Here is a 14,595-nt window from a genome sequence, read left to right on the forward strand (position 1 = left end):
CGTAAAATTATATTAAGAAGTGGAGTGTAATAGGCTAGATAGACAGACAGACAGACAGACAGACAGACACACAGAAGTAGGAGTAGGACCACCCACCTGGGTCTGAAGGGACCGCTGCATCTTGGCGGCCATCTTGGCAACCTCGGACTCGATGTCAACATCGGGGGACGTCGGTGTGACTGGCACAGAACTGGCATCTTTTGGCCTGCTTTCTACGGTTGTCGAAGAGTGGCTGAAGTTCCCACTGCGGTCATCACTGATTGATGTAGGACGGCTTAGGCTTTCTATGCTTGTGAGGGATGTTAGGGACGGACGGCGTGTGGAATACACAGTCTTGACTGGGATGACCTCGCCAAACTCTTTGATTGCCTGGAGATATCAAACATAAATAAGGTTAAGTTTTGAAGCGTCTCACAATGGATCAAAGATATTGTCAGTTTGACGAAAAGAAAAGCTTGGTTTTCTTCATACCAATCGGCAAATCCCAAAATGCACATCGTTATGTATAAAGTATTCATAAAATTGAACTCTCTGAAAAGTAGGCCCCTAATGAAAATTGATTACAATTATGTCAATGAAGCCATGAAGCTATTGATTTTAGTGATTTTTATTCTAATATTGGGCATCTGCCAGGAGATTATCCGCAATAGCTTCGATGTTATTAGTCCTTGCGGTGAGTTGTTAGTAAACATGGTGCGCTACGATTGGAACCGCCTTTTCATTCCAAAGCCAATGGTGTATCATTATAAATTAAACAGATCTGTAAGGGGTATTTTTTTATTATTTTTTTTTACATAAATGGCAATAGCGTTGCCACATAAAGTGAAACATTACATGTAAGTTTTGATGCTTTGGTTTTGGGCTATGGCTTTAACAATAAAGCCACAACCAACAGTCACAGCCACAAGCAACAGTCACAGCAACCAGCCACTCAAATTGTTTGTAATCCTAAATTGTCACAACTGGAGTTAAAAGGATAGAATTTGTACTAAAAGCTAAATAGAGAGCGTCTTACTGTCTGTAGTGGGTCAATGCTTCCAGTAAAACGTGGTGTACGTCCAATATCTTCATCAATCTTCCTCTCAGACACAAAGTGCTGCAAATAAAATCAATTTCAAAATATTTTTTACTAAACTTCATAATGGAACTGTGTGGGAGATTGTTTTCAATCTCTATCTAATAAAATGTACATCAAAAAATACATAGTCTGCATAAATATACGAAAAATAGCTTTAAAAACTTTAAAATGATCACTTCAAAAATAAATCAAATGTAATGGTAACTTTTAATCTTATAAGTCCAGATTTCAAATAAGGAGCATAAATAAGTTGTATGTGTGAGAGAATAGGACCCACACAAATAGTTAACAAAAAAATACAAAAATTCTACAAAAATATCAGCTAAATAAAGGTATAAAAATTAAATTAAATGTTAAAATAAGGACCATCATTGGTGACTAGCAGCTTTTACTGGACTAACCTTCAGCTTGGTCCATTATTATAGTGGCCTGCCACCAACCTGGTCATTATCGCGAAGTAAAGACCGGCTCGGCACACAGTTATTGCTCAATTCAAAACCACAGTGGGTGATAATAAATGGTCAGGTCAGACAGTAGTAGGGGGGGGGGGGGGGGGTTTCTAAAAAATTGATCTGTGCACCAAATGGTTACAGCGCTTTATAGATGCAACGCTTTATAGATGCAATTAAGTTAAGTTACGGCAATAGGCATACCTTGATATCAGCTCTAAGTTCCAGCAGCTCTTGGTCCGTCTTACTGGCTGATCTATTTGTCTCTTGCTTCAACTCAAACGCTTTGTGCTGGCGCTCATCAAGGAGTGATGCTAAACAATACAAAATACATTCATCATGATAGCTACAGGTGTATCTGCTCTAGGTTTATTTTTAACAAGTTAATGGTTCTACATTGTAAGTAGTGGCTGGTCTGAAAATCAGACAAAAACTGACAACAGGTATAATGCAAGTTACAGTGCAGCATTTTCCCTTAACATACATGTTACAGTGGTCTGCTGGCCAAATGACACTTAAAGGCAGTGGACACTATTGGTATAATTACTCAAAATAATTATTGGCATAAAACCTTACTTGGTAACGAGTAATGGGGAGAGGTTGATGGTATAAAACACTGTGAGAAACAGCTCCCTCTGAAGTGACCTAGTTTTGGAGAAAGAAGTAATTTTCCACGAATTTGATTTCGCGACCTCAAGTTTAGAACTTGAGGTCTCGAAATCAAGCATCTGAAAGCACACAACTTCATGTGACAAGGGTGTTTTTTTCTTTCATAGTTATCTCGCCTCCCACGACCAATCAATATAAAATGTTCACAGGTTTGTTATTTTATGCATATGTTGAGATACACAAAGTGAGAAGACCGGTCTTTGACAATTACCAATAGTGTCCACTGCCATTAACATAACAGTGGTCTTCTGCAGTTGAAAAACATTCCTATTCCATTTGAAATATGGACTCTTGAAAAGAGCTTGTGGTGAAATGACAAGCTAGCTGGTCCGACTGGCCAGTCACTAGCTAAGGGCAAACCATGAAACAGATGGACTGCACAGGCAATAATCCAACCATTGTATTCACACTAATTATAAGTAATAATATTTCATATAGATCACATTACAAGTATTAGGACAGGACAATCCCTATGTATTGACTGTCAGAACACACTTTCCTAAAGACTACAAGATGTTATCTAATGGCTCTCACAAACATTCATTATTTACATCACAAAGACACTCAGCTCTGTATCTACATGTAGTAGTCAGACTTACTTGCACGTCGTTTGACCTCTAGGAGCTGTCTCATCAGTTCTTCTTCTTTGGTACTTAAGCTGCAGAAACAAATAAACAAATGAACATCAGCAAAAGGAAACTTACATATCTCTGCTGAGAACACATTATGCAAATAACCCAATCAAAGATCTTAAACTTTGCATGGTGGGGTATGCGGTAGCTCAATGTGTAAATCTCTGTTGGATAGTGTTGGTTCTGAGAGAAACCAGTGGTTGATAACTCAACAATTTGATCAGTATGCTCCTGATAACTTTCAGAGCATACTGATCCAAAACGTTGAGTTGTCAACCACTGGTTCCTTACACAACCACAACCCAAGAGAGATTCACAAAATGGTGCTACCACAAACCTCATCTAAACAAGTTAAAGATGGCGGTTACAATCCAAGCTTAAAGATGGTATGTCAGATTTTTGGCCGATTTAACCCAACAATTTTGATTTAAAATTCAATAGGTATTTTGATGGGGGTCGAGAAAGTTACAAGCTTTCATTTCTGAAAAAAGTCTGCCAAGTATTATTAGCAGTGAAAATAAGTGCACGAAATTATATCACGTGACCAATTCTTATGTGTTTTAAAAGAAATGTTTTAAATTTTTGTCATGGTTCCTGACCATTAAAAGTAAAAGTTAAACTTTTTTTCGTTAGAGAAAGGGTGATACTCTTTGAAATACCATTCACTCCAAAAAATCTAATTTTTAATGTTTGGGGCCAAAAATCTGACATAGCATCTTTAAGTTTTGTACATCAACATTGTTCATCTTTTAAGTCGAGTGGGTTGATCGACCACACCTTGTTTCCTGTTGGACCTTAACTCTTGAGATGGACCAATTAAAGTATTCAGATTGCGAGATTGCGAAAATGGCATTTTTAATTTCCAGATTCTCACCTTGATCTTGCGCCATCGAACGCTTTCTTCAATCTCTTCTCAGCTTTGTCTATCTCTTCAGCAAGAAGGTTCTTGTGACGTGTAAGTGAAACTGCCGTCCTCTGGAGGTCTTTGGATGATTTGTCTAATGTTAAACCTTTCAAACAGAATCACAAAACAAATGTTAATTTTGAGAGGTTAAAACCTCTTTCTTCGACTTTCACAATCATTTGGGATTATCAGGAACATTTAACAATGGGACTACTAGAAGCGAAGTGATGTTTTACTCATCTTCATGATTAAAAAATTCAATCCCTTTATCTTTTCGTAGTGGTTAGTGTTCTTACATGTATACCATCACAATGAGCCAGTATATCCTGATGGGAATGGGACCTAGCGAGCCCGTGCATCAAAGTCATGTTGCGTCTTATACAGAGGTGCACCTTATACGTTAACACTTGATCTTATATGGTAATTTAAGGGTACTGCGCCTTATATGTATGACAAGCGCCTTAAAAAATTTGGTTAAACAACAGAACTATATAGATACAAGTACTGGTTACAAAGGCATGTCAACTTTACCTGGCTTTTTAAATCTTGAGTCAGTCACTGAGCTTGACTCACTCACGGTCCGTTCACGCTTGCTACCACCCTCTGCACTTTGACCTTGCTTTGGGGCTCCAGTTTGACCTGACCTTTGACCCGGGTCATCTTTGCCTTTCCTGCCACCAGCTGCAGGTCCAGAGGCTGGTTTATTGCTAGTTTTATGATGAGCTGATCCGTCTGAAGAGGTTTGTGTTGGGTGCTTCTCCTGAGACTGTTTGTGAACGCTTCGTCCACTCTCGCCCTTTGGTTTGGACGCAGTGTCCACCTTCTTGTTGTTATTGCTGTGTTGTTGTTCTTGTTGTTGTTTGTGTTGTTGAGGTTTGCGCTGTTGTTGAGGACTATTTACAGGCTTAGGATGGCTTTGTTGTTGAGGTTGAGGTTTCTGGACGTTGGATGTCACCCCTGACTTGGGTTGTTGAGTACCTGCCTTTGGCGTTATCTCTTCTGTCTTGGGACCAGGTTTAATGTCCATCTTGGACTCAACAGGTTTATCTGTACAAGAAAAAGGAATAAACAAAAAAACATCAAGGATTGAAGTTTGCTCAGTTTAGAGTTAACAAAACTTACCTTAATTGAGGGGAAAAAAAGCACCATGGGATAACTGTTAATCTGATAGTTGGTTGTAAGCCATGGCCAATCATCGGCTGTGGCTTACCACTGCGGGTTTGCTGTAAGCCATGGATCATTAATGTTTACTTTTTGAAAAATTAAAACAAGTTACATGCAAATTATCAACTCTGTAGGCATAATTGCAAAACAAACAAAAAACTTAACTATGTACAAGTACAAAACTTGTTGGAAAAAAAATCATGAAACTTTTTCATTTGTCTGCTTTCACTGTCAGAGGAAATCGTCAGATGAAACAAAAATTACTCGCCTTCCCACAGCTGTTAATTTATTGTGTAATTCATACATACTTTTTATTGTAATCCAAGGACAACAAATACATGTAACCAACACCCACAAAGTGAAATAAGGTATTATGACTGTTACTTTCGTTTTCTATACACTGTATTACATGTACAATGTACCTCAATATAATATTACATGTATATGTACATGTACTTCCTATCAATCTGGTTATTTCTCACTGTTGGTGGGGAATCCCCTAAAAATGTTTTTTAATAGACCACTGCAGTAGTACTGAAATAAAGAGTTTACAACATTTATGCATTAGCAGGAATACAATTTTGAGAGAGCAAGGCCAGTTCCACTTTTCAAAGGGCACTTTCATTACAGAAAAACAGTTGCAGAGGCACCGAGGCCAAAAGCAGGGCAATAGAGAGAGCAAGGCCAGTTCCACTTTTCAAAGGGCACTTTCATTACAGAAAAACAGTTGCAGAGGCACCGAGGCCAAAAGCAGGGCAATAGAGAGAGCAAGGCCAGTTCCACTTTTCAAAGGCACTTTCATAGAAAAACAGTTGAAGGGGCACCAAGGCCAAAACCAGAGCAACAGAGACCTTAGTCTTCATGTAAATCCAGGCCTGGTACATGTACATTGTAAGTGGTTTTAGAGAACTCTAACCAGAGCTCCTACAATGTAGTATAGAATACAAGTATACGTGTACTTGCTGAGCTGAGCATTTTTTGTCAGACTAAACTTCTAATGACCCATGATCTAGGCAGAAGTTTCCTGGGGGAAACAGAGGTTGAGGGCCAGCTAAACAATGACCCTTGACCTTGTATTGGTAAAATCCTTAGTTAAACTCCTGAACTCATCACAAAATACTATTGTTGAAGATGTAAAACCAGAAACCAATATACAAGTATTTGGTTTTGCGGTAACACCATGTGTGTGTCAACACGATTTTGTTTTTTTAGAGAACTGCCTCGCTATTTATTCTACTACCAAAGAGTATATTTTTAGATATTCAGGACACTTCTCATTTCTGATTTTGAAACCAGAAACCTTCTTTAAAACTGTTTGAGAATTCAAAGCCCAAATGAAGTGCCTAATCCCAATGTCTGGCCGACAAGATCCCATGACTATGTTTCATGGAAGAAAATGAACTCCGAATTTACATAAATACCAGACAAAGGTACACTATCCGTAATGAGAAACACATTGTAGTCCCGCGAACCTGTGTGCCCCCTACACGCATACGGCCGCCTTAGTGAATGCTTAATAATTTGAAGGGGGGTAAAAAAGAAGAAAAAAATTCTTGAAATCCATCAGTTATTCAACTGATATTGATCATCACTATCAGACATCTTGTTGTTAATTGAAGGATTGTTTAGTGATGTTTTGTGCTTTGTATGGTGTGAATATAATCAGAATGAACAATAAATATTAATTAGTAAACTGAATGGTACAACCATGTATTGAATCTCTTTTAAGGGAGTGTTGGCTCTGAAAAGAGCTGGTTTGGTCCCAACGTTTCAAACAGTAAAGGCCTTCTCTGCTCGTCTTCAAGAGAAAAAGGATAGTTTTTAAAGTTGATAACTTGATTCCTTGAAGTGTCAAGAAACAAGACTTACAAATATTTTAGAAAGCTATATTTGGTTCTGAGTAATAAGTACGCCCAAAAATATCGTTTTTGTATCAAACAATATTGTTAATAAGTAATAGCAGATAACCGGCTTGTTAATCCGGAGGTCGCAGGTTCAAGCCACACTCCCACTCCAATTCAAACGATTATTACACATAAAATGTGCAAACAAAGATTCATTGTGACTGAAATCCATTTCTCTTTCTGGTATAAGATCATTGACCCTAATGTTCAATAGACTCACCGGACTGTGCAAATTGTGACCTCTTTTCATACATTGGGGCTCCATTTAACACATTTAAAGGGTGCAGTTTGGTTTTCTTCAAATGTAAACAATCAAGACAATTGCAGCAAGATTCTAAAAATGTTCGGAAATTTACCAGACTTGCACAAGGCTATCAGACCAACATCAAATTTTACTATTTTCTGGTCTAATCCCCACCTTAAAACATGCCCATGAGCTAAACCAGCCAGACATGCACCAGTCTTCAGTAAAAACCAAAACGCACCACATCCCCACATTGACTTGTAATATGCATTAGAACAACCAACATGCCCCAGTGTCCTCCTGCTTATAATTCATAAAATATAACTTTTCTGAACCGCCAAACCAGACAAACTCACTTCCCTTCTGCAGGAAGGATCATGACCTGTCAACCTATTTCTATTTACAGGGTTTGATGAATACAGGAGGCATTATACTCTACCTATATTGTTATTGTTTGAAGGATGCTCTTCCTGTAGACCATTAGAGATCCTCCCCTCGCCGTTCTCCTCTTGGGGTTTCTCCTCTTGGGATTGCTTGGGCTTTCTTTTCTTGTTCTTCTTATTCATGTTATTTCCAGTCTGGAGAAACAATCAAAAGTAACCATCACATTAAAGGAACATTACAGAATTTGTAAGGAAAAAACCTCACCGAAGATCACAGATTAAATGATGATAAAGGAGCGATTTATATTCTGACATCACACTTTGCTTAGCAATTAAGATTGATTCACACTTAAGATCAATCATAGCTCTTTGTGAATCAGATCCTGGTCTTCTTAAACTTCTTTAGTAGGATGTACACAGTGACCACACAATTCATACTGTTCTAACTTTATTGCTACATTGTATTGTAATAGAAATACTCTTATAAGATTATTTAGTGGAAAACATCCCTCAAAATGTTTCTGTCTAAAATTTCATATTTGATGATCCATGTTTGAAGTTTTGTTGCTCAATAAGAGTTTATTTTTTTTAATTTTTTTTTTTAATCGATGTTATGCAAAATAGGTAATCGGTTTTTCAGTATTTTTGTTTACCTAGATGGCCGATTGATCTCAAACTTCTATAGGTTGGTAAGTTTATGTTTGGTGGGTTACTTTAAGTGCTAACACAGCCAGCAACTGTTTTGTTAGCAAAACCTATTTCTGTAATGATCCTGTAATATGTCATGACGTAACTATGCCATATGCCATGTGTCATGGTTGAAGGTCTCCCTGAGACAAAATGGTTAATGCTAAAGCAGCTGGTGATCCTTAATACACAAGTCAAGACAGTCAATCAAAACAAGGCATTGACCAATGACTTTGTAAGGAGAAAAGATCTAAGTGCGTGACAATTGTTGATTTTCCTTCCGTAGGTTCTCAGATGTGATTTAGCTTCGTCTGGTCAGGTGATGTTCATAGTTTACATCTTGAACCAACATACAGCATGGAGACTCGCACGGTTGCAGGTTTTGTTTAGTGTAATAAAGCAGTATTGAATGATGTGCACTTTTTCTTTTCATCAGGGAATCAGACAAAAATATCATTGAAGTAATAAGCACAAATCATTTCAGCATTTCTTATCATGCATTTTATTTGGTCCTTCCAAAAAAGTAGGATCTGAAAAAAAACCGAGTAGGGCTGACCTACGATATATTGTGCAGGATTAGGGTGTGTTCAACTTGATTTAGGCTCTAACAATAGACTTTGTAGGATTATTAATAGCATTTTTCCTCTCTACTTTTTTCCCCAAGTGCAAAACAAATCAGAAAACAGACTTAAGCAGAAAGAATATCACGCCCCTCTTTTGTAGGCTTGTATGTTAACAATTACACTAGGAAATGACTAAACACAGTCATGTTTTGACATGGTTCTAAGAGGACCCCATTGATTTTTACTGTCTTATCAATTCTAATAACAGCAATATACAGTAATTGAAACTAATGGGACCTAGACTTTGAAACTAATGGCATGAACGGTAGACTTTGACATGCTATTTAAAGGACATTCCTAAATTGCCATTGTTTGTGTGGTTCTGAACTTTCAAACCTTCACAAGAACAATGGACTTTTTATCCAGTAAAGTGTGGTACCTCAAAACTTAAAGGCAGTGGACACTATTGGTAATTACTCAACATAATTTTTGGCATAAAACCTTTCTTCGTGAAGAGTAATGGGGAGAAGTTGATGGTACAAAACATTGTGAGAAACGGCTCCCTCTGAAGTGACATAGTTTTCGAGAAAGAAGCAATTTTCCACGAATTTGATTTCGAGACCTCAGATTTAGAACTTGAGGTCTTGAAATCAACCATCTAAACGCACACAACTTCGTGTGACAAGGGTTATTTTTCTTTCATTATTATCTCGCAACTTAGAAGACCGATTGAGCTCAAATTTTGTATGCATATGTTGAGATACACCAACTGTGAAGGCTAGTCTGTGACAATTACCAATAGTGTCCACTGCCTTTAACCCCACCAAATCTCCCACTGCTAAAAGTCAAGGGCCACGGAAGGTTCAACAAACTAACTCCTGAGAAGTAATAAAGCTAACCCTCATGGTTCAATCACATATTCCCAAATAATTTAGACATGAGTGGAGTCATCATTTGCGCAACCTGTTTTGACTTTGCCTACTGTATGTAGCTCAAGAAAAGGTCAAACGTCAACAAACTTTATGTCAGTGGGCACAACAACCTTGCCAATTTGCAGTAACTTTAGACACTTTTAACATGATTTCTGGCAAACAGAACCTCATGTTTGGTTCACATGTTTCAAAACTATCAACCAAACTTTGTCCAATTCACATCAGCTTCTGCCTGAACATATTTTGAATGATAGCTTTTCCATTACACTACTTTTTCATGGTGTTATTTAGCCACTAATGCATACCTTTTAATATAACACATTCAAAGTCAAGCACTCAGCTCATTCATCTTTTAGTTAAGTTACTTGAATGTTCAAAGTACATCTATTAGTGTATCCATGAAGTTCAGCGAATGTTCTTCCAATTCGCAAAGTATGCACATAACTAAAAGGCTTTTATGCAATTACCGAGACTGCACATTATTGAGTATTGTCAGTGAGTAGCGACCACAACGAATGTTGTATCTCTCAAAATTAATACTCCTACCACTCTGTGTAGGTTTTCTTAACAAAATATCATGAAATTAAATCTTTTAAGGAGAGTAAAAGTCATCTTAAGAACACAATTCAATAGTTGTACATATGCTGTACAAAGCAGGTCCAACAGTAGTCAGCTTATGTGCAGGCATGTATGCTTCATTTTAAAAGGAAAAGGGCACAAAAGTATTTTACCCTTCAGAAAGGGCACCTATGAGAAAATTGTAAATTTCTACTGTAGAATCAAGGGCACCAAGGCAATGACCAGAGGGCATGGAGGCAATTGCCTTTGTTGCCTCCCAAGATTTTAGCCAGGATTTGGTAAAAGGGTGTCCAAATTTGCTGGAAATGTTAAAACTTGGTGTCCAAATTGTTCACTTACAATAAATTTACATGTAAATGACAGATGAAGCAGGGTGTCCAAATTAAAAACAGGGTGTCCAAAAGACACCCAGACACCCCTCTGGCTAACACTATGGTTGCCTCTGTTAAGTATCAGGCCTGTGTCTGTAATCAAGGCTTAAATGACAGAAAGCAATTACCTTGCGTTTATTTGGTATATTCCATTCCTTAAGGATATCATCAGCTCCACCTAAAAGAGAGAAAATATAACAAAACAGGAAATTAAAAGACTCAAATTCATGAAAATGGTTCCACTTGTACATAATTATCAATAATATACAGAAACAGAATTTGTGAAAAGCGTCCCTGCCACTATGCAGACCACTGTGCGACCAGGCCCTTCCAATACAAGCAGCCATCTTTGCCATGGTACATTTTAGCCCCAGTTGGCCATTGAAGCCAAGCCAATTGCCATCAGCAGAAACTTTACCAAAGTTAGCCAAATCAGCCCTGAGTGGCTCTACTATTAACAAAATTTTAAATCAAATGACTCAGTCAACATTTCCTCAAATGACTCAGTGAACAGAGTCAACATTTCCTTGGAAAATCTTAGTCTAACTAATCAACAAAGTGACCACACCTTATTACAGCCATCTTGATTCCCTGACCATGGAGGACAATTTCTTTGCATAGTATGCAATACACAAAATAATTACACACAATCATACTACTGAAAATAAATTATATAAATTAGTCAATAAACCACATGATAAACCACAATGGAATCAAATTAAATCAATTGAACAACACTAATTTTTATCATAAACAACTTAACACCAGATTCTTTTCCATTACAGCCACAGTCCTAGTTTGTTTTTCCCTCTCAAGCGCCATGACCGCCTTTTTAAGGCAGATCCTGGCGCTATATTTACATTTTAAGTTGACTTCATTATTATTATGAATTTTAAAACATGTAAACAAAACCAAAGACAGACCTCTCTCAACAAAGTTCTACTGGGGAACAAATATTATGAACTTGTTAGGCCTACATGTACTTGTCTTATAAAACAAGTTTTTCTGTGTTGATTGCTCTATCTTTGTGTATATCTTCCATAATTTTACATCATGTACCTGTCTATGTAGAGGATTAGATTTCTGTATTGATGGTAAGGTTTAGTTTACAATTGAGTAAGCTACGGCCACCCATTCTAGCGGAGGTTGTCCTTGACTCGACCTCATTGGTATGTGTTGTGGTGTCAGTGCGTGGTAAAAATAAATACACGTGCACGTGATAGGCCTACTTCCTAATCATTAATGGTGACCTTCACAATAATTCCTGACAACGATTCTACCAATAAACTATGAGTACGTGTATGTATGGACAACCTAAGATGGATGCAAACAAGTATACCCTGGAAAGGGTTTTGGTAACTTTTGTAGATCAAGTTTTAAGCTATAAAATGAATAAAACCACTCTGTGAATGAAGATGTTTCAGCTTCATTAGTCATCAAGTTTTTTGGGGGGGAAAAGTGTAAATCACAGAGCAATGTTTGCAAAGCCTTGCCAAAAAACAACAAGTTTTGACATACTTCAATATTTTATCCCATCATACTCCCTCGTTAAGGTCAAAACCACACACCACAGAAAGCCTGGCCCACCCATAGCCTCTTCTCTGATCATGGAGGTAGGATATCTGATCCACCACGGGTGGTAAATACTCTCATGTTAGTAAACAACTCACATGGAATTATGTAGTATGAGCTACAGTATGTAAAGCAACATCTTCCACTCGAGATTTATGCCTCGTGTAAGGTAAACAAAAAATAAATCATGAAAACTCTGCCACTTAACACAACTTGAAAGAGTCGTATCCAATACCATCATGCAGCTAAATCTTACCTTACAATTCTACCATAATTCCAACCAGATATTCTGATAACTAAAACCGTTAAGTTTTCCAAATTTCAGAACAACAACCTCTGCTTCATACATTACATATAGCGTAGACAACTCAAACATCCAGATGGTAAAATGCAGAAGAGTTTGGAAAAGCCCCAGCAACTCCCAAAAAGACCTTCAGTAACCTCACCACCAACCTCCGCTAACAGTTGTCTGTATAAATATATGTGGGAGTATTTTTGCAACCTTCAAGTTTTTCTTTGGGAATAAGGTTTGCAGTGGTTGAGAAGTTGCACAGTCGGCTGGACTGGGAAAGTTTTGGGGTGTGTGTTTTTTGTGTGTGTTTTTTGGGCTGAGTTTAAAAGTTCACTTAGGTGTCAAGGACTTCATGCAGGTGGCTCTGCAGTTTGTCCAAATGTAATTTATTAGAGTGGAGTCAAATCTGCAGCAAGACATTAAAGGCGCTGGACACATTTGGTAGATGTCAAAAAGACAAGTATTCTCACTTGGTGTACATCCCGACATCCATAAAATAACAAACCTGTGAAAAATTTGGGCTCAACCCGTTGTCGAAGTTGCACGAGAATACTGAAAGAAAAAACACCCTTGTTGCACAATTTTGTGTGCTTTCAGATGCATAAATAAAAGGCTTCAAGCCTAAAGTCTTTTATTATTGAGTTAGAAATAACCCTTTTCTCACAAACTGTTACTTCAGAGGGGGCCATTTCTCAACATCTCTCCTTTGCTCCTTACCAAGCAAGTTTTTATGGCAACAATTATTTTTAGTAATTTTAAACAGTGGCCAGTGCCTTTAACTACTAAATAGTTACGTTTGAAGTGCATTTGAGGGTGCTGTGTTGTACAGTGGAAAATGTTGATCTCAAAATGGTCTGGAGCAACAATTTTTTATTTATTTAATGCTATTGACACTCAAAAAAATACATTGTAATGTATTCGTTTAATACAGGGTAGCATTATTATCAGTCAATTAATCTGGGGTTGATGCGGCCACCCAGGGGTCCACATTGAAACACAGGAAAAAACAATGAATACACAGATGGTGTAAATTATGAATATTGCCAGGTCACATCATTTTGGTTGAACAAAAGCAGAATGAGTTAGTTTGCTACATCATTGACCCTATTCTACAGCTCTGTGGTTGACATAAATAAGTCTTTTATTCAGCAGACCACTTTGACTGTGTACAATGTAAATGTCACTTTGCAATATTTAACCTGTGTAAGTTCAACGTACGACACCACAGTGAGTGCCCAGCCATTTGTTAATGTTAATCAACTTGTCAATGTCATACATTTATGGAAAGTACAACAGCATCAATATATCACAATATTTCTCTTGTCAGTCAAGCATGGAGCATCAAGCCTGTATTGACACTACGTTAGGATCATATAGGCACTTGCCATGTGCATGACATACTTTTTCTTTCTTCCGGCTGATGATTAATCCAGGAGTTCATGATTGCTTGCATTAATATTTTCTGACCATACGCTGTAAAAACGTAAAATTGCACACAAACTTTAGGCCTACCTATAGCTCTTCATTAATTTTTATTATGCATGTTGTAACATGTGTGATTTTGCGATGTGTAATTTGAACATGTGTAGGCCTTCATATATGAAGTGCACTGACTAGGCCTGGGCGAATTATTCGAATATCCGGTTAATGGCGAATAGGTTTTCCTATCCGTAACCGCGAATGCCTTTTATTTCTTAACCGGATATCCGCAATGGGCACGAATACCTATTTATAAACCGGATAGTTCTGTAATTACAACCAAGTAACCGGATATTCTTTAATATCCGAATATCCGCGGACGTCGGGCGACAACTGATAGGAATGTTTTGTCTGAATCCTTGAGAAACTTCAATTAAGACAGCATCAAACAGCATAAATTAAGTAATTAACTATGCTCACCTCCGTGAAGAGTTAAAACAATGACATTTCTGATGTAATTTGGTCAAAGATTATGAAAGTTTTCCTTTACGTAGAGTCAATCACGATCAAAAGAAAAAGCAAATCGCCATCTTTAAATTAGATCCGGTTATTTTTATGAATGAACCGAGTGACACTGTCTAAAACTAATATCAATCCGCCCATAAGATCTCGTTCACAAACGAACAGCGCCCTCTAGCATTTTTTATTTTTTAATAGCGCCCTCTAGCGGCGAAAAAAACTATTCGAAAAAAC

General features: G+C 37.5%; 1 protein-coding gene across 3 annotated transcripts in view; it reads right to left on the reverse strand.

Moving 5' to 3' along the window:
• Nucleotides 1-14,595, reverse strand: part of LOC117291867 (SPATS2-like protein) — a 37,488-nt gene that overhangs the window by 4,854 nt on the left and 18,039 nt on the right. For all 3 annotated transcript variants that reach the window (XM_033773809.1, XM_033773807.1, XM_033773808.1), the window contains exons 4-11: nucleotides 10,688-10,737; nucleotides 7,484-7,622; nucleotides 4,264-4,779; nucleotides 3,703-3,838; nucleotides 2,796-2,854; nucleotides 1,732-1,841; nucleotides 1,016-1,096; nucleotides 97-369 (exon numbers count right to left, since the gene is read on the reverse strand). In XM_033773809.1, coding sequence (XP_033629700.1) covers nucleotides 97-369; nucleotides 1,016-1,096; nucleotides 1,732-1,841; nucleotides 2,796-2,854; nucleotides 3,703-3,838; nucleotides 4,264-4,779; nucleotides 7,484-7,622; nucleotides 10,688-10,737 — 1,364 coding nt within the window. The remainder of the gene's footprint in view (nucleotides 1-96; nucleotides 370-1,015; nucleotides 1,097-1,731; nucleotides 1,842-2,795; nucleotides 2,855-3,702; nucleotides 3,839-4,263; nucleotides 4,780-7,483; nucleotides 7,623-10,687; nucleotides 10,738-14,595) is intronic.

Source organism: Asterias rubens, chromosome 6 (assembly GCF_902459465.1).
Source record: "Asterias rubens chromosome 6, eAstRub1.3, whole genome shotgun sequence".
Taxonomy (NCBI): domain Eukaryota; kingdom Metazoa; phylum Echinodermata; class Asteroidea; order Forcipulatida; family Asteriidae; genus Asterias; species Asterias rubens.